The sequence below is a fragment of the Ammospiza caudacuta genome, chromosome 6 (genome assembly GCF_027887145.1).
Source record: "Ammospiza caudacuta isolate bAmmCau1 chromosome 6, bAmmCau1.pri, whole genome shotgun sequence".
NCBI classification, from domain to species: domain Eukaryota; kingdom Metazoa; phylum Chordata; class Aves; order Passeriformes; family Passerellidae; genus Ammospiza; species Ammospiza caudacuta.
In genome coordinates, this window is record NC_080598.1 from 21,296,395 (window position 1) to 21,315,603 (window position 19,209).

The following is a 19,209-nucleotide window of genomic DNA, read 5'->3' on the forward strand; positions in this document are numbered from 1 at the left end:
AAATAAGGAGAAATAAATTATTGGCAGAGAAAATACAAACATCCCTCTCTCAGGGGCACTCATGCTATTCTCAAAGACAAAGGCATGCCTTATGCTTAGGAGAATTCAGAGGAAGCACCACTGTTCTGGGAGCTGGGATGGTTGGGTTGTACCAGAGCTCTCCTGCTCTCCTCCAACATGAGAGCAGGCAACTCATCCTCTCCACTTCCTCAGCTGCTGGAAATGGAAAGGATGCTCACTGCCATCTAGATCTGAAACCTCCCAATGTTTTATATAGGTATTATTAGATTTAACCCAGAAATGGGAACAGAATTGATTAGAAGATCTTTAAAGAGAACATTATAGAGGGGATGGTGAACTGGAAAATACATAGAGAAGCCTCCTTTAGGCTGAGGAATATCTGTATTTTTGTACTCATATTCATTTCTCACAGAAGGTAGACAAGAGTTACCAACATCACACTGTATTTAGGCCCATAAGACCATTGTAATGCTTCTTCTTTTCCCCAAAAAGTAACAAGCAATCTTCTAATGAAACCAAGGCTCCTAACTAGCGATAATTATTCTTTAACCGCATGCCCAACCTTTCTTTCTCTGTCCATGTCTTTACACGAACACCATGCCTTTCCTGTTTTTTCCCCACCTGTCCTTCTGCTCTTGCTCAATCTGAGCCTCTTTCTGGAGCTTCTGTAATTGTCCCTTCACTGCCTCCAGCTCCCATTTGCTTTTCTCCAGCTCTTCCAGCAGGTTTTCATTCAGGTGCCGGAGCCTCTCGTTCTGCACGCGCGTCTCCAGCTGCTCCGAGTTCAGTGACTGTAGCTGATGTTCCAGCTGCAGTGGGAGAGGAGGAAGAGGAGGGGTTAAACACAGAGGAAGGGTTTTGTGCTACAATCACAACTGTAAAAACAAGCTGAAAAAGCAGTTGTAAACAGTGAGGCAGAAGAGGGTAAAAAACCCCTAAGTTTACAGAGCCACCAGGGGCCTGGAGAAGGTGAACTGGAAGGAATTCTCTCTCATCATGTCAGCACTGGGGAACCAAGCAATGCAATTAGGCACAGCTGAGGAAGTGCTTCAGGCAGCAGGAGCAGCCTGATGCTGTCGGGCATTGTAGGACTCAGAGTGCAAATGGGGGTCAAAGGAGGACTGGAGAAATTTGGGTGGAAGCAGGGTTGTGTCTGTCAGGACTTATTAAGCAGAGTTGTTGAAGTGCATCCTCTAGTTTAGGGGCTTCCTGAAAGGAGGATATATTCAGGTGCTAGGGGCATTTCAGACTACTCCTGGAAAGTGAAGTGATTGGGTGGCCTGCTAGAGACAGGACCTTGGGCTAGAGATGCAATTTAAATGCCACTGGGGTGCAGCTGCACTCTAGGCAGCACAAGCCCCCAGCACAACTACCAAGCCTGATTTGGGAAGTTCAAAGCTGCTGCCATGTACTCAGCCAGTGACTCAATTCCTTACAAATGGCTGGCATAGTCTAGGAAAGAGACAGACAGATGTAGCAGCCAAAGCTGCCCATCTCAGATGACAAGGAGGACATTTCAAGAGGGATCACAGTGACAGTGCAGTATCCAGCCAGCCACACCAGCTAACCAGGGCCCTCTGCTGAAGCAGCTGCTACACAGAAACTCCAGTACCCATCTGAGAACTTACAGCCCAAAATAAAAGCATGCAATCCATGCTCATAACTAGAGAGAAACACCAGGAATCAGGTCTGATCGGGGTAGCAGGTAGCAAAGTCAGCCTCTACATTTACACCTTCAGCTTGCCTTTTCTCTCAGCCTACTTTCTCTACCTCTCAAAAGAAAAATAAAGCGGCACACCATGGCAGGAGATAAAATGCTTTTTTTCTTGCCACTCTCCTCTCTGCCAGCACACATGTACAACTGTCAAGAGCAGGAATGAACAGATCTGACGTTTCCCAGGTTCCTTGAAACACAAGCCTCACCTCCCTCCTCACTGAGGCTAGAAGGGCAAGCCACACCCAGCTTTGCCTGGAGTCCTCCACTCCTGCGGACCCTGGGGAATACTTCAGCGAGACGACATGTGCTGAGCAGTGGAGTTGAGACTGAAAACCAGCAAGCCCTGCTTACAACTTCGGATCTTTCAATAAGCCAAGGAACTGGCATTAAATAAAGCACACCAGCCCCTCCCTAAAAAGCCACCATCACACTCAACTCTCCCGTTTATGTGGTCTGTCCTTGGAAGCGATGCTGTAGAACAGCACCCTCACAGTACTGGTCTTAGGCCACAAGAGGGACCCTATCATCCACACAGCTCAGTACAAGCCTCAGTTAAGAGCACCAGAATTGACTATTTGAGTAACAGCAAGTGTCCGTGCAGCCCAAGTGTTCAGCTCTGACCCTCAGCAAGAGCAGATGCTACCTAGGAAGAGCATGGCTGAGCTCTTAACTATGGTTCACTCCCCCCATATATCCCACCCATCTATGGTCCCAGGACTAGGGATGCTAGAGGCCACATCTCTGACTATTCTTCCTTCAAATGAATATTTACAAGCCTATTTGTTTGTCCAATTCATTTTTAAACTGCTGATATTGCCTATCTCTTGGGGCCAAAAGTCTACCACTGATCTCTGTGTAAAGAAGTGTGTTCTTCTAAATCAAGTTCATACTGGTCTCACTGAGGGTCCCTCACCTTTGGGGAATAACAGTTTGGTGTGGACCTTATCCATCACTTTTCTGAGTTCATAAAGCTCACATGCGTCTTCCCTCCATCTCCTTCTCTCCAAAACCCAAAATTCTAGACTTTCCTGGTTTCTCTTCCTGAGGCAAGTTTTCCTTTTTCTTAATAATATTAGCACTCTGTATCTTCGCATTTGAGAAGGACACAGTGGAATTAGAGGAGATCAGAACTGCACACACTGAGGCACATCAAAGATGTGGGCAGCAGAAAAACCACATCCTCTGTCTTATTCTCAATATCCTTCCTGGTGGCACTTCAGTTGTGCTGGCTTTTCCAGCTGCTGAACAATGAGCTGGTGATTTCAGAGAAGTCCTGTTTCATCCACATCACAGCTGGGTATCCAACTGGGATATCCCTGGTCTCCAGCATCTTGCAGGTACCTGCCACAACTTGTTTCTGTGGGGGCCACATCTCAGTTCTTGAGACACCAAGGAAAAAGAGATCTGGAATGGACCATTCCACACAAATGTCCATGCTGGGGATGGCAGGCTAAAGGGAAGCTTGTGCTTTGATCTTTTATGTGACTGATCAATCAGAATGTCATCAAGCGCCCAAATGCAAGTATACAATATGTACCTCTCTAAGTGTCACAGAACTGTTCACTCCAGGTGAACAGTTTTGGAGTAGACAGAATACAAAAACTAGAGAAATATGGCTCTTGTATGTCCACACACATCTTCCTTAGACACTGCAAAAAGCTTCAAACTCACAACTTTCAAAATTTTACCCCATTTTCCTTGCCAGCACTGTACAATTGATAGGAAGATTGTGCCAACAGAACACAAAGCAGGTAAGAAAATGCAGGAACAAAACATTCACAGAACAGCATTGCAGCTGAAGACAAACCAATTATTTGACAAACCATCTCAACACCTTCAGAGACAGGAGAGGACTTCACTAGCTAGAGCCAAATTATCTAGTGCCAAACCCTCAGCAGCTGAGCACCATTTTCCATTAGAAAATGCCTGAGCAGAAAGAAGCAGAGGGGAATGTGCTTTGTTAGAAAGTATTTGGATCCCATTACCTTCTTCTGGCGGTAGAGGATTTTCTCCAGCTCCTGCTCTTTGTTGTGCAGCTCCTTCTGGAGCAGGTTACTCCTGTCATGCCTCAGTGCTTCCTGCAGAAGTAAAGACACAGAGCTGTGCACAGCACCCGGCATAGAGCTGTTCCTTGGCCACACAAGCCACCACCTCTACTTCAGAACAAAGGAAGGTTGCCTTCGAGCCAAGAGAGAGAGAGAGAAAGTACCTGGCAGACCAGCCTCTCCCTTTCTGCTTTGATCTGTTGCTCCATTTCTTCATAAAGGCACCTGACTTCTCGATCATGATCTGACTCCTTCCTACAAAACACAGGAGCACAGAGGTCAGGAGGGCAAAAGAAAGGAAAGAGGAGGGTGGAAACAGGTTCCTACTAACAGCTGTGTGGCACTGAGTGGGATTTTAACCAGACTGAATGTTATGGGTGAGAGAGAGCAAACCCATGGGAACAGACCAAGATACAGTCATTTTATTACAGCAAGAAATATCTTTTTTACTGGTGCATCCAGTCTCTCCTTGCATCTGAGACAGGATCCAAGCATCAGCTCCTGGCACAAATGGCCATGATACTCTCCTTACCTCTTCAAAGCTTGCTCCATAGACTCCTTCTCATGATTCACCTCCTTTATGTACGAGGAAACACGCAACAGGAACTCTTCAAAATTGGATAAGAGCTCTGGACGCTCCTTCCGAAGGCGAGCCCAGAGCTCCCGAATCTCATGTGGGCTGCAGCAAGCACACAGGAGAGAAGGAAAGAAAGAGAGTTACTGTGTCATCCCACGACTGTTATTCCAGCTCCAACATGCACTCAGGACAGACTGCCATTCTCCTGTGATGATCTCTGTTACACCATTACAGCAGAGAGGGAAACTGGACAGTGACAGAGCATGCATGTGGAGTGGGATCTATTGTGAGGTCAAAATAAAGGAAGTCATCTGCAAGAAGGAAAGAAAAATAATCTAGGAAGCAAATATAGAATGATTGCTTTTCCAAATATTCACAGATAAATTTGATGTCTACATTAAGACTTGGAGAAATGAATATTCAGCAAATTTGCTGTGGGTTATGGTCAAACTGTTACAGCACACAAAGTTTAGCACACATCACACATCACTGGTGTTTTTCTTACACTCAGACTGTACTGGTGGCTGCTACACTCCTCATTTTTTTTTTTACAGGTTTGGAAACCGAGGCACAAAAAAAGATGCAAATTTGCTGAAGTGTCACATCAGGATAACAACGGAGGAAGCCCTGGAAAACCAAAGATGTCTTTTTCTGAACCTGCAATAATGATTACACTCTTTTGACATTTAATTCATTGCAACTTGAACACAGCACCTCCAAACTTCATTCCCAAAGTGTCTTGTAAGCCTGCAGACATCACTTCATGCTTCCTTTTAGGGAAGAGCTTCTTTAGTGGTTTTTTTAATCATTAAACACTTTGGAAAAATTATACCCATAGTCAGTATCCAAATAGCTATTTTTCTTTGTCTATGTATTTGTCTCTCTTAGTATTCTTTGGGGAAACACACAAGCAAAACAAACCAACCAAAAAGCTTTTGATTTCCTCTGCCAGTACTGCATGACAGCCTTCTTTTTCTGTCCCAAGTTTAAAAAGTTATAGCACTTCATCAGATCTTCATATTTGAAATAAAAGAACATACTGAGTTGTGTTAGGAAATGAAACTATTTCTTTCTAGAGAAAGCAGTGACAATTTTTCATATTCCTGCTCTCACCCCAATTAGCTTCTGTTTGATATTACTGCTTTACAACAGCTGGTTCAGCACAAAGATGTGACAGTAGTAGCTACTAAACTCATTGCATAAAACTGTCAGTAAGTGGTCAAAATAAAACACAAGATAATTCCACTTTGCACTTCTGCTTCTCAAAGCAGACTTATAAACAGTAGAGACTGTTTTCCCAGAACAGTAACATGGCCTTTCAGTGTCATCCTGTTGTTTGAAGACTAACAGCTTTCCAGAATTTCTTCCAGACAGAAGTTGTTTATCACTAAAACATGCAGGTGCTTTGCATCACAATGAAAATAAGGGGGAAAAAAGTCTGTTTTGTGACAGATGTGCCTCTGAAAGCAGCAAACTCCATCACTTTCGGCTTCTGTCTCCAATCCTGTCCACCTCCTTCGCTAACCTGGACTGCTTCTTGCACAATGGCAACACAGTTGGAGTACAAAGCCTAAAAGGGAGGACAGCCACAGATGCAGTTGGGCATCCCAGGCCCTGCAGATGTGCATCAGTGAGAACAATTATGCATAATGCCTCATGTTGGAAAGCCTAAAAATAGGCTGGATGACACTGGGGCCTGCAGACTCTACTGGGGCTACACGCAAGGGCATTAGCACCAAGTCTCAAGGCCCACAGGAGCACCCCTTTGCCCAGTTTAGCCTTTCACACTCTTCAAGATGAGCACAGTCCCAAGCAGCTCCTTGAGCACAGATCCTTCACAGAGACTCTTGGAACTGACTGTCTGAAAATATGTGAACAGTCACACACCATTTTGGAACAGAGAGCACACTCATCCCCCTTACCTCAGCTAACCCTCACATGCTTCTTCTCATTTGCTGCCTGTGCTGGACTTGTAAGCCACCAGCTGTTCCATTTTACAGCTGTGTTATGAACTTGAATTCGGGAAACTGTGAAAAGCACTGAGCTAAAAGGAATTGGTACCCAATGAGGAAACCCAGACTGCACTGCATTTGCTACCAAGCGTGTGAAAACCCAAAGCAGCAGTGCAGAGAGCCCAAGCAGTGCTTCAGAGAGCAGGCAGCTCAGTTCACCTCTTTGGTCTTTTCTGGTACTAAGTTTTGGTACTGCAAGATCAAAACAGGGTAGAAGCAATGCCATATGACTCCCCTACTTACTCTTCAAACAACTGGGCTGCTCCAAGCTGCTCCATCATGGAACAGAATCGTTTCTCTTCATCATCATCATCTGCAGGGTCCAAGTCATCTGACCAGCCTGACTCAAAGGTCTCCTCGTGTCTGGAGTGATCCATTCTCCCAGCCCCTTGACACAATTCAATCCCTATTAACTTTCCTGGTGGAAGGTGAAGAGAAGAAGAATAAATAAAGTCAAATTGGATGTCACTGAATAAGCTGTTATTTACATGGCAGCCTGACAGAGCTCCAGAAGCTTCGTGCATGCTGCCGGTGCAGGATACAGCTCCCGGTCAGTGAAGCGCCTCCGCTCTGACGTCCCGAGTGATGTCAGTGTCCGCTCCGCAGGGCTTGGACTGAGCCTGGCGGCCAGCCCAGCGCGGGCTGCGGGGCTCCGCTCACACTGTGTGCCGATGAGCTCCGCCCGGGGCTCCGCTCACACGGTGTGCCGATGAGCTCCGCCCGGGGCTCCGCTCACACGGTGTGCCGATGAGCTCCGCCCGGGGCTCCGCTCACACTGTGTGCCGATGAGCTCCGCCCGGGGCTCCGCTCACACGGTGTGCCGATGAGCTCCGCTCACACTGTGTGCCGATGAGCTCCGCCCGGGGCTCCGCTCACACTGTGTGCCGATGAGCTCCGCCCGGGGCTCCGCTCACACGGTGTGCCGATGAGCTCCGCTCACACTGTGTGCCGATGAGCTCCGCCCGGGGCTCCGCTCACACTGTGTGCCGATGAGCTCCGCTCACACTCCCGCCTGCGAGCCCGGCCCCGGACTGCACCATGCTGCCGCTCCTCCGCTTAAAAACAGGAGAGGGGGGGGCTCAATACCCTCCGTTCTGAGCCAAGCGCTCCGCAACAAGGACTGCCTCTTGCTCGGATTGTGTGGAGCAGGATGAACTCGCCCTCCAAGCACCTCCTCCTGCCCCGTCCCACTTCCAGACGGCCTCCAGCTATCGGGATTGTTCCGTGCTGAGAATGCCACGAGAAACTCCTGCTATGCGAGGCATGTGACAAATACTGGTGCTGGGAACAAATCTTTCTCAAAGAAACAAACCAAGCAATCCTATCCAAAACATAGCCCCTCATCCATATACAGAGGCCAGGCCTTCAGCAGGAGGTACTCTTCCTTTCCAAAATACATCTGCTTGGTTCAAAAGGCAGAAATGACATCCCAGCTACGAGGCCAGGAGTCAAGGATGTTCACAGAGCACAGATGAGAACATGAAGCTACTCTAAGGGGAAAAATATCCACTGTTATTATACTTCAAGGACTCTACCTCTTCTTACCTCCATAAACCCAGAATTTAGCTGTTTCTCTCCCACTCTTAAAATGTGCTGTAAAAAAACTTGCAATGTGGAGATCCAGGCCCTATTTAATTAAAACCTGATGATCAGACAGTTAATTAAGGAGAATAGTTCAGATTAGGCACTTTTGATGTCTGCTTTTGAGAAAGAGTCATTATGTCTCATTATTTCTCTTTTACAGATGGGAAAATTGAGATGGAGATGGGAAAATTGAGGTAGAGAATGATCTGAAGATTGTTTTGATATCCTAGAAGGAGCAAGGAGCCCTCTCAAGAAGCAGACTTGATTGCAGCTTGAACTGCTTTCCCTTGATTTGCTCCTGCACACTCCATAAGAGATACAGCCAGGCCAAACTCTTGAGTTAGGGCCAAAGTCAGTCTGAAAAGGATTTCCGTGATGCCAGACACCAAGAATAACCATAAAGAAAAGAAATGCAGAAATTAGGTGCTTTGCCTAGACTGGAGCAAGTGCCATGGAGCCAGGCTGCCAGCACAGGGTGGTACCTGACACAAAGAGAAAACTTGCCTACCTCTCCCAGCAATGGCACTGAGGCAGAGGCCCTCATGATGCCCATGGGACAAATGACTCATACAATGAGATTTGGGAGTAACCAAGTCATAACAGAGAGGGCACCATGGATGCCAATGTGCCCAAATTGAGCCCATTCACCTGCTACATGTAGTGCTGGACTGGAATGCCCCCACTCCTGACAGGAGTCTTGTTTCTGCCAAGGAAGTGGAACCAGACAAGAAGGACAGACAGAGGCACAGGGCAGGAACAGGTTTAGTCAGCAGGCACTCAGCAGAATAAAGCAGTCCCTGTACAGGCTGGGCCAAGACACAAGTTACTGGGTTTGTTTAAAGGAAATCTTTGCATCTCCTCTCATGGTGGCCATTTCTGACCATTCAAATTGCAGCCTTAAAAAGCCCTCTCTCCCAAGTTGTGAGAAAGCTAGGAGCAAACACAAACTGAGCAATCAGGAGAGCAAAATTCAGGAGCCTCTTCCATCACTTCTGAAAACCCTAGACTACCTATGTACACTTGCTTTGACCTGATCCACTTAACACCTCTGCATGTCCAAGGAAGGCACTGAGAGGTGCAGATTTTCTGAGAGCTGACAAGGCAGATGAGCACTTGTGCTGCTAGGTGAGGACTCGGGTCAAGGATTAGCATTCTCCTGGTGTTTGGAAAAGACAGCAGTAAGAAGGCAGCAATGGCTTATTTGCCAGTGTTCTAACCTACCAACAAGACTCCTACTAATGCCCTTGAACAGCACTACTACCAGCTGGGGACAGTTGCCAAGAGATGTACTTCCATGCAGATGAACAACTTTCCAATCAGATAGCCAGGCACAGTTTGCAGCATGTACCCTCTGCAGCAGGAGATGTTCTGTGACTGGCTCCAGCAGGTAGGCAGCACAAAGCCTCCAGGAGGGGGATACACACCCACCCTCTCCAACGAGGCTCACATGAGCATGGGGCAGCTTCAGCAGAACCACTACACTTTCTTACCAATATAAAACATCCAGGCACAGGTGGGCTTTTTCCTTCCTCTGCCTCTGTGCAGTCCTTACCTAGACCCATGCTGAACTCCACAGGTGTCAGGTATCCTTTGTTATTCTGTTCCAAGCTGTCAAAAACAGTCTCCAGCTGCTCAGGGGTTAGGGGGAGTTCACTCTGGAGACGCTGCAAAGATAAAAGAATGCACAAACTGGAGGCACTGCTCAAGTCTTCCTTCCTTCCTTGTGAGTGTCCCTGCCATCCTCAGCTCTGGCCCACAGCAATGTCCCCTTTCAGCACTGCATCCTGCCCAGGGTGTGACAGTCTGCCTGTAGAGCTGAATGATGAGACAAACACCTGTCTGGAGTCATTGATATATTGACTTTTTCCATTACTGGATGATTCAACCAGGACTTCAAAGAGGGAATTTCAGGTTATTTTGTTTGGAGAAAGCTCAACCTGCTTTCTCCCCCACTACAGAGCCACTGTCTCTAGCTCACTGCCTGCCTCCCTCCACTCCTGCTCAGAGGTGGCACTGCCAGCCTCCTGTGACCACTGCTGCTCCCAGGAGAGTTCTGGGCACACTAGGTACCAGCTCCATCTCTTTGGCCAGGGAGGGAGGTCAGACTGGTGGGTATCTGGATTCAGTTCCAAGCTCTTGCAGATCCTAAAGGAAACGTCCAGTCCGTAACACTGAGTTAGCTTTGCGCTGTCACCTTCTGCCTGCTGGGACTGTATCACTACTCCCATGAACAAGGAGCAAAACAATTCCCCTTCATAATGCACATCCACAGCACCTAGTGCAGAGGGGCACCCAAAGAAACAAATAACAAAGGGATGTAGGCTAAAACCTCCTAACTGTCCATTAAACATGCAGCGTCACATAAAAACTTAATAAAAATTTATTAATATAGCTATAAAAATTAGGCATCACACAACCCAAAGCAAAATGAGTCAATATTTAAAGCACCATGGACCAGTCAAGTGTTATTTATAGATGTGAGGAGAGATGAGGCAGGAGAAAAACAATCCACATGTAACCTTGCTGATAAACTTTTAAAACAAAAGTCACTGAGAACTACAGGGAATTTGTTAACAAGAACTTTTGTAACAGAAAGCAGCAAAACACATAACTGTAGAGCAAAGCTATAGTTCAGGTCTAAGGTGAGTTTTTGGATTAGGCTTTAACTATGATTCTATAACTTTGTCATCTCAACTTTTTTTAGAGAGGTTGATGCATTGTTCATTGTGTAGGTTTGGGGGGGGGGTGGGGGGGGGGCTTGTTTTGGGGTTCTTTTTAAATTGGACCAAAGATTATTTTTTTCCATCCATATTTCCCATCCACTACATACCTGATATTTGTAAGAACAGTCAGAACTTTTTTATTTTATGCATTCCTTAAAAATTTTTAATTACAGTCCCACTTGTCTCAGGAATTCCCTGGAGGTGTGAGGCCCTCCTGGGAATTTTAGTTCCTAGCAGGTGTCTGTGCCAGTTTGGTTCTTAGAAATCTGAATAAGACAGAAGCCACATGTACACCCACACTTGCCAAGAGTGGAGGCATGCCACATTGTCCCCTGTTTTGCCACCTATGACTTTACAGATCCTCCCAGGACAGAGGAAGAATTTTTTCCCTCACCTGCATGTCCACCTTGGTGATAAAACCCTTCTCATCCTTGTCACACAGCTGGAAGAGCTCCCTTGCCTTCTCAAGCATCTCCACCTGCACATCTTCCAGTCTGCTCCTTTGGCTGGGAGGAGAAACACGAGGAGCCACCCCATCCTCCTCACCCCCTTCCTCTTTCCTTTCCCAGCGGACGTATCCCAAGAGCACTCCACTCTGGTTCTCCATCTTCTCAAAGCCTTCTTCCCCCAGGCAGGGCCAAACAGAAGAGCTGTGGGCCAGGAAACAGAGAAAACCCAGTCAAACATGACCCTCAACTTCCAAGCCACACATGATATAGTTAAATGCCTCGATGGTTGACAGAATATTCAGCATCCATATCTGGACAAAATAACCTTTAAAGTCCCCTCCAACCCAAAGTATTCCATGGTTCTATGAACTGAGCAGAGGGGGGGAAAGGAGTTTGTGTCACAGACACGCCACACTGAGGCACACATCACATTCAGATTAAACCCTGCACACAACATGGGCGTGCTAAGCCTTCCACACCTCTGTCACCCTCCATGGCTCGGCTGCCATCTCTCCTCCTCTGCCTCAGACCCACAGTACAGTCAGAACTCTTTGCTGGTGAAAGCCAGCTGCCAAGGGAATGTTTCAGTGGAGACAAGGGGTGGGAAGGGAACATTAAAGCACACAGGTAAATCTGCAAGGGAGCACAGTGAGAGTCCCATGTCAGTTAAGATGGGGCTCAAACGCTGTGAGCTGCTCCTCTCTGGTCTTGGTTCCTCTGGCAATAACATGTACTTTTCCTTCTCTTGTTGCTTTTCTGCACCATACCTTCGAGCACCAAACCTGCACTAAAACTGCAAAAACCCAGAGCAGGATGAGAGCAGATGGGAAGATGATCTGTGCAAGTGACAGAAGAAAGAGAAGAAATGTCACTCCCAGCCCTCTCCCAGCCAGGTCTTCTGTCTGGCCTTCCACCTCTGACATTTTCTTGTTAACACTTTCCAAATAGTAGCTCCATCTTTTCTTTTTTTTTTTTTTTAATGCTGTTACAGTACAAAGAAAGGTCACACAATTCCTACAGTGGGAAAAATTTAATAAGCTGGGCACTCCTGACCTCTTGCCTTCAAGAGTCTGTTTTGAGAACTCATGAGCTGCCAAACAGAATTTTAATCTGAAACATTCACCTTTATAGGAAGGAAACCACAAAACTATGGAGACATTTCAGAGGCCAAAGAAAATATTTCCCATCACTTACAAGTACCTAAAGCAAAAAGGAAGGGGAGCACCCATTTCAGCTTGGCACTGTGACTGTAAAAATGCCTACAATGCATCCCTACACCAAGCCACCTTCTGACTTACTGATCTCATGGAATCAGACACCTTCTCCAGCAGCTCCTCTTGAGCAACACCACCACATCTTTGAAGCCTTGTTGCACTGATTGCTTTAGATTTCTCTGTCTGCAGACTTGTTTTCTGCATTGCAGGGCAGAAGTGAGCTGTGCAAGCAGGCTGAGAGCAGATTTAAACAGTGCTGGACAAAGAGGGCTCGAGGGTTGGGTTGCTTGTGTTTTTTTAACCTCCAAGAAATTAAAAGCCACGTACAGATGCCACGATAACAAACAAACTAATTCTGTTTGCACTCTTGGTACAATGGGAGGATAAAGAGCACGATGGCCAGGAAGAATGTCACATGTGAGACCGATATGAAGCTGACACAAAAGGAGAAGGCAATTACGCCCCACGCTCTCTGACTCCGTTTGTTACTGCTGGCCCATGAGCCAGCGGGTGGTTCTGCTTCACAGAACAAGCAGAAGACTCCATTCCCCCTTTCAAATCATTGCTTTTCCAGGGCACCTCTGTTCCAAACAAATATCTGCTCAAGTGACACTCAGCTCTGCAGAAGATTACCTATAAATGGTGTATATGTTTCTAGTCAAGTAAACACCCCTAGCAAGCAGTGTTGGACCCAAGCTTTGGGAAATACAACAGAGGAAGGAAATGGAGAAAGCAGAAAAAATAAGGAGGCAGATCATGTTATTCTCTTTTGCTCTTTCTCAAACAAACTCTCCTACCAAGCACTTTTTGTGTTATGGAGCCAACACAGCAAAATTTGGGGACTACAGTTAGATTCTATTCATTAGCTGGACAGTCAGCTTGCCTCTGATGGCAAATCTGCATGTGTAAGTAGTAAGGAAGTCAGAAAGAACACCAGCTTACTTTTCATGGGCAAGTAAAAGTGGCAAAGCTGGCCTTGAAAGAAAAACAAAAAGAACCCAAATATCTTATGCTTCCTAGATTTTACAGGTGATAACGGTGAGGAACAACAGCCACACTGGTGAATGATAATTACTGCCTTCTACAGGCCACCTCTCTGAAGGTTTTTTCCAGATCCATTCCTTTTGCAAAGATACAACCTCAGCACAAGCAGCAGCGGTAGAAAGCAAAAGGGATTTCAAAGCAAGAGCCATGACAGGATTGTAGAAAAAAGACAGAATAAGAAAAGGTACAAGTATGCAAAGTTTTCTAAAACATCCCTCTGGCTGCCTAAGAGACACTGAGGACTCCAGAAATAAAGATGACCTTACTTTCTTATTATCAGCTTCATCAGTTCTAGAGCAGCCCACACAGCTGACGTCTCCCCAGCTTTGCTGCAGCAAACAAGAGGTGGTGAAGGGAGGATGTTCTGTTCTCTCTCAGAGACATTTTTTTGAAGCTGAAATCCAACCTATTACATCTCTACCTCTAGCATTTCCTCGTTTTATCAAAAGCCCAGCTGCACTGTAGCTCCCAAACACTGGCTGAGTTAAAAGCCTCTTAATTAGAAGAGCTGACATGGGAGCCTGACACGGACAAAAGTCTGAAAGGATTTCACTCGTGTAAAAGACCAAGCCCATTAATTCAGTGTTCAGAGCAGGAAGTCTCTTGTCCAAGCTGCTTCAAGTGGCTTCAAGCCAGATGTGCCTTTTTCAATGGTGAGACAGCACTTGCAGAGGAACAAAGCAGCAAATAAGAGAGAGCCCCAGGAAGCAAAACACATTGCAGCTCTGATGGACTTCTCTCCCAGAAGCCTGTGACTGAGAAATTCTTTCTCTTAGTCCCTGTTTGTAAGGGCTCTGCATGGTGCAGGTGGGGCACAAAGCAAATCTCAGTGTAGCAAGTGCTGTCATACCTTCCCCAGTTACAGATCATCGCTGCAAAGGACTGGGGCAGCAGCTCCATCAGCATGATGCACAACATCACAGAAGGACCACTTTGAAAGAGACTGAGGTCACTGGAGTACCAGAACTGCAGACTGGCATCCAAAAGTGAGGCAAGCAGAGCTGGCTTAAGTGCAGAAAGATCAGCTTGGGAAGAACCATGCTTTCCTAACACAAGGGGCAAAGGCAGAGAAGATATGCACAGGCAGCTAAGGCTTTTGGTCAGGCAAACTTGCCAGGCTCTGCCAGAGAGATAAAGTCAAGCCACCTCAAGTGACAAAGCCAATGGCTGTTACCAAAACTTCTTGGCAGGATTAGTTTTTCCAGGTCCCTTCTGGCAGGAGAAGGTCAGCACCAGTAAGAATCAATTTCCACACCTAATCTGGAGCCAGGAGAATCTCTGCATCTTGAGCTGTTGATTTCCATCATAAAAAGGTGTGCAATGGGTCACAGCAGAGTTGGTCTAGCCCAGCATCCTGCCCTCAACAGTGGCTGTGAATGGCTGGTGAAGGAAGAGTTACAGCAGGGCAAGCAAAGAGAAAACTTCCCTGAAGACATCTGCCAACTAATAGCCACTGTCAGCCTGGGGCAGTTCCTGAGCCAGTGTGTCCTTCCTTATCTTCCAACACACTCCAGCCTCCCTTTGAAACTGTATGAAAGCATTCACTGTTGCCATGAGCATGCTGACAGAAACAGGGTGCCTGCAGCAGCCAGTGGGTGCTGACAGAGCTTCATGGGACTATTCCACTTTTCTGGGTACACAGTTCAACCAGCATCAACTCCATGAGGGATGGAGTCAACTTCAAACAAGCTCTTCATCTCTGGGAACTGTGCTGGAGACCAAAAACTCCTCTCCCAGGGCCTGGGAGATATAATGGGAAGATGGGAGTGCTGGGATCCAGAAGGCTCCAGTTGCCCTGGTCAGCAATATTCTCCTTGAGCCCTGTCTTCCCCCATCCCACAGGACTGGCTGCCGCTGCTCAAGGTCAGCTCTCATACTGCACAGTCCAGGTTTGGGCAGTGTCCAACACCTGAAAAACCTGATCCAGAGCTATAGATTATACCAGGTAACCCCTGCCATAGTATGTGCTAGGGCTTAGCAAGCAAAAATTCACTTGCTCCTGCTAGACGACTTTCCCAGAGCATGGAAAGCAAACAAGTCTTGTCAGACACAGCACCGCACAGGAAATTGCCTGCCATAAAGTCAGCTAGCACCAGCTCCTGTGTTTCTACACTGAGGAAACTCAGACCAGTCTTACATGACTATTTTAACTACCTAAGCCATAAACTGAGGTTTGTTCCTCTGCAAAGCTGTGGCAGAAAGTCAGCTGGCTCCCACAGGCTTGGCATTGTTTAGGAAAATCATAAGGCTTGAATTTTAATCCTGACTCAGGATTAAAATATGGCCATGGGTAAGTCATGTCACCTGCCTCTGCCTATAGACTGTCAGCTCCTCCAGTTTGTTTCCTGATGCTTGTGACAGCTGGCACTTTAAGATTCAATATCTGGAGACTGATAGTTACATGTGAAACTCAAGCATCCAAAGTTTCAAAGCCTCGAAGCTGAAGAACTAAAAACTTGAACACAGAAACTGCAAATTTCAACAAACAGAAAGAACAGATACAAGTTGCTTTTCCTGGAAAAGGGAGGTACTGCTTTCAAGGTAGCACTACAAGGTCATAATTTCCAATTTATTGCCTCAAAAAACTTCTCTTGTAAGCAGTGTTAAAGAGGTACAGCAAAGTCATGGATAAAATGCTATCAACAGCCAAGCCCTTATCTAGGTGACCCTGACCACCATGTGCACATGACAACTTTGGGGTGTTGGGGTTTTTTTGTTTTTTCCACAGCCCAATGAGGAGGAAAGTGAGGAGTGCAGCCAAATTTCCACAGCTGGTCCTTAGATGACCCTAGTTACTGCAGTGCATTGTGCATGCACTGAATACACTGCATTCCTAGCAGTCCTCCCCAGTGCAAGACAATGAACCAACAGTTAATGAAGGAGGGAAAAACTAAGCACAACTGGCTGAGTGGATTACAGCACCAGGATTACAGAACCAGGCCAGTGTTTGGGTCCTGTAGAGGGAACCTATAAGAGAAAGCTTTGCTGTACCACTGAATTTTTGGTGACAGAGTGGTAGAAGGTAACATTAAAGAATAGTGTATAGGTGTACCACAAACTGAAGTGCTCAGATACTTGCTGGGAGGTTTCCCAAGAGACATCCTCCTGTATCTCTGCCTAAGACAATATTATTAGAAACAACAAAACCACCCCCATACTAAAGCTAAATATTTAAGCCATTTATTTAAACAAATAAGAAGAACACACACCCTTTCCTTGCTACCCTGATGCAGAAAAAGAAGTCTTACAATTCCAAAGGAAGGAATTCACCAGGTGTTTAGGCACACGGTGATCACACTCCTGGTGCATACGCTGCACGACACAGGTTTGATCCCATACATGAGAAGTTCTTACACAAAGAGGAGATGAAGGGCTGGGTAAGGGATCACTACAGCAGAAGTGATCACTGTTGCTCCAGCACATTACAAATGCACAACAAAAGCAGGGCAAGATGCAGCAAAACATTTGTTGCTTGGTCATGGAATGGAAGCATCACTCAGGAGCAGGTAAGCACCAGCTAAGTTTTACAAGAAAAGGGCAATAAAAATTTTACAGGTCCTTATACCAATTTATATAAAACATTTGCCACTTGCTCTGTTCTACCTACCTTTTGCTCCCAAGGTTTTGAAAGCTAGCAGTTGCTATAAAAAGTGCTCATTGTAGGTCACGGTCACATCTACAAATCCAGATTTTATAGCACTGTGAGATTCAGTGATCAAATACAGGCATTTACAGTTATTATCCTAGTTGCAGGCAAGAAGCACATATGCATTGACAAAAATCCCAGCCATACAAAACTGACCAGGTGAAGGTAGAGCAGAGCTCTTGCCCGGGAAAGACACTGACTGCTGTGACAAACCAGCTTCCATAGATACTGAATTTCCAAAAGCTGCTCAAAGGAATAGGGTACTCACTTGACGAAAATTATTTTTAAAGGCTCTGCCAAGGATCAGTCTGAAAAGGCTGGGAGCAGGGCAAAAAGAAAGTAGTTATTTCTCTAGTGTACTTTGTTCAAAATTAATTTTTCTCTTTCCCTTCTCTAGGAAATTTGTTTCCGTTGTTTGGAATTTGTTTGGGTGGTTGTTGGGTTCTCCCTTCCCAAAGGGAATGGCAGGAAAAGAAATACACTGAAAAATGAGAAAAACATCAATTGTTTTGTGAAAGTGTTTTTCTTTAAAAAAACCTAAGAAACCCATGCACACCCTGGGCAGAAAGCCTGAAATCAGGTGTTCATATCTAGAGCTACACTTTACTCTCTCTCTTTTAATTGCCTGCACTTGACTGTATCCCTTTAAGGAAACAGGAACAAATCCAGGAACCTTTGAGTTGTTTATTCAGCAGGGGATTAGCCCAGCCTGATAGCCCCGAGCTAACCCCTGCTGCCGTACCTTGGATGACTTCATTGTGGGATATGCCAGTAGGACACCGAGGTATATCCCAGAAACGCTGACAGGCTCCAGAGCCTTCATCATTCTGAAGAGCAACTTAAAAAAAGGCTCTGCTGCAATTCACTACTTCCCTCACCAAAGCTCATCAAAGAGGAATTATCAACTTCATGATCAGCTTCTTGATCTTTGCTAAAAAAAATCTTGCCATGGGGAAAGCTGTTTGAATCAGACTATTCTCTTATCACCAAGCAACCTGAGAGTGGTAATGGTTCTCTTTTTCCATTTCAAGAGGTGAACAAATAAACTTGTTAAATCTGCACTCACCCATGCTTCCCGACTCAATAGCACAACAGAAACCACCGACTGTGCCAACCACTATCAACATAAGCAGTCTGCAACACAGATAGGGACCTACATCCCAAAACAACATCCTTCACCCCAGAAATTGCCACAAATCCTCCATCACACCCTCGTGCTGCTCCCCAGCTTTGGCATTGCAGCTAGTGGCATTTTGCAGTTCTCTCACGCTGGCACAGCACTGGCACAGCAAACAGTGAGGGAGAGTGTTTGCACTGGAACCTCTCCTACTAATTGGGCTTTTGGCTTTGCTGGGTTGTTTTGCTTTGGGAATGGAGAGAGAAAGCATCAGTTTTTCCTCTAATAATATTTGGGCCAAGAGTTAATTCTCAGCAATTAAAAACAAAATCCAAACCACATTTTTTCCATAAACAGCTAATGGTCTTGGATCTGTCAGTGTAACTAGCACACAGCAGATTTCTCAGAAAATAAAGAGCTTGCCTGCAATAAGACATGACAAATAACAACAGCCAGTTTAAAAACAAGCTATTTTCATTAATTCCTTTACTTTATATAAAGACTAACAGGTTTCCTGAAACTTTTCTTTAAAGAGACAGAACAGAGCATTACATCACATAAGGATTCATCTTATGTACTGCAGCATTAGCTGAACACCACTGACAGTGCTGTGAAGCTGGAGGTAGATGCTGCTTGGAGTTCAGCAATCAGAAATTAGATCATGACTAACACCAAGTACGTTGACAACAGAATATGTGCTCTGCAAGGGATACCTACAGACCATGCAGGAAGCAAAGAAACTTTATTTGCCAGCCCAGATGTGGGAAAAAGAGGATAGAAGAGAGAGGACTTGGCACTTGACATCAGATATGCTGGATCATTTTTGATTCAAAGTAAAAACAGAGCACTGAGAGCCCAGGCTAAGGAGATCTCTGCTCTCTTCTACTCCTCTTTTCCAGGGGTTGTTGAGGCAGGTAGGAATCCCCCATAAGGAAGACAAGCTCCAAACCTAAACTGGCATTTAAAGCTCTTCAGGAAATGACAAATCCAGGGCAGATCCTGAGCTCATTTAATGGGACATGAGTGGCAACTCCCTCCTGCCTTACCTGTCCCTTTAGAG

General features: G+C 45.9%; 1 protein-coding gene across 1 annotated transcript in view; it reads right to left on the minus strand.

The window, feature by feature from the left end:
- The window catches only part of CRACR2B (calcium release activated channel regulator 2B), a 44,568-nt gene that overhangs the window by 14,018 nt on the left and 11,341 nt on the right, over nucleotides 1–19,209 (minus strand). Inside the window, exons 2-8 of the mRNA XM_058806967.1 lie at nucleotides 11,074–11,329; nucleotides 9,509–9,620; nucleotides 6,616–6,790; nucleotides 4,316–4,462; nucleotides 3,948–4,038; nucleotides 3,724–3,816; nucleotides 643–830 (exon numbers count right to left, since the gene is read on the minus strand). Coding sequence (XP_058662950.1) covers nucleotides 643–830; nucleotides 3,724–3,816; nucleotides 3,948–4,038; nucleotides 4,316–4,462; nucleotides 6,616–6,790; nucleotides 9,509–9,620; nucleotides 11,074–11,286 — 1,019 coding nt within the window. The 5' untranslated portion in view covers nucleotides 11,287–11,329. The remainder of the gene's footprint in view (nucleotides 1–642; nucleotides 831–3,723; nucleotides 3,817–3,947; nucleotides 4,039–4,315; nucleotides 4,463–6,615; nucleotides 6,791–9,508; nucleotides 9,621–11,073; nucleotides 11,330–19,209) is intronic.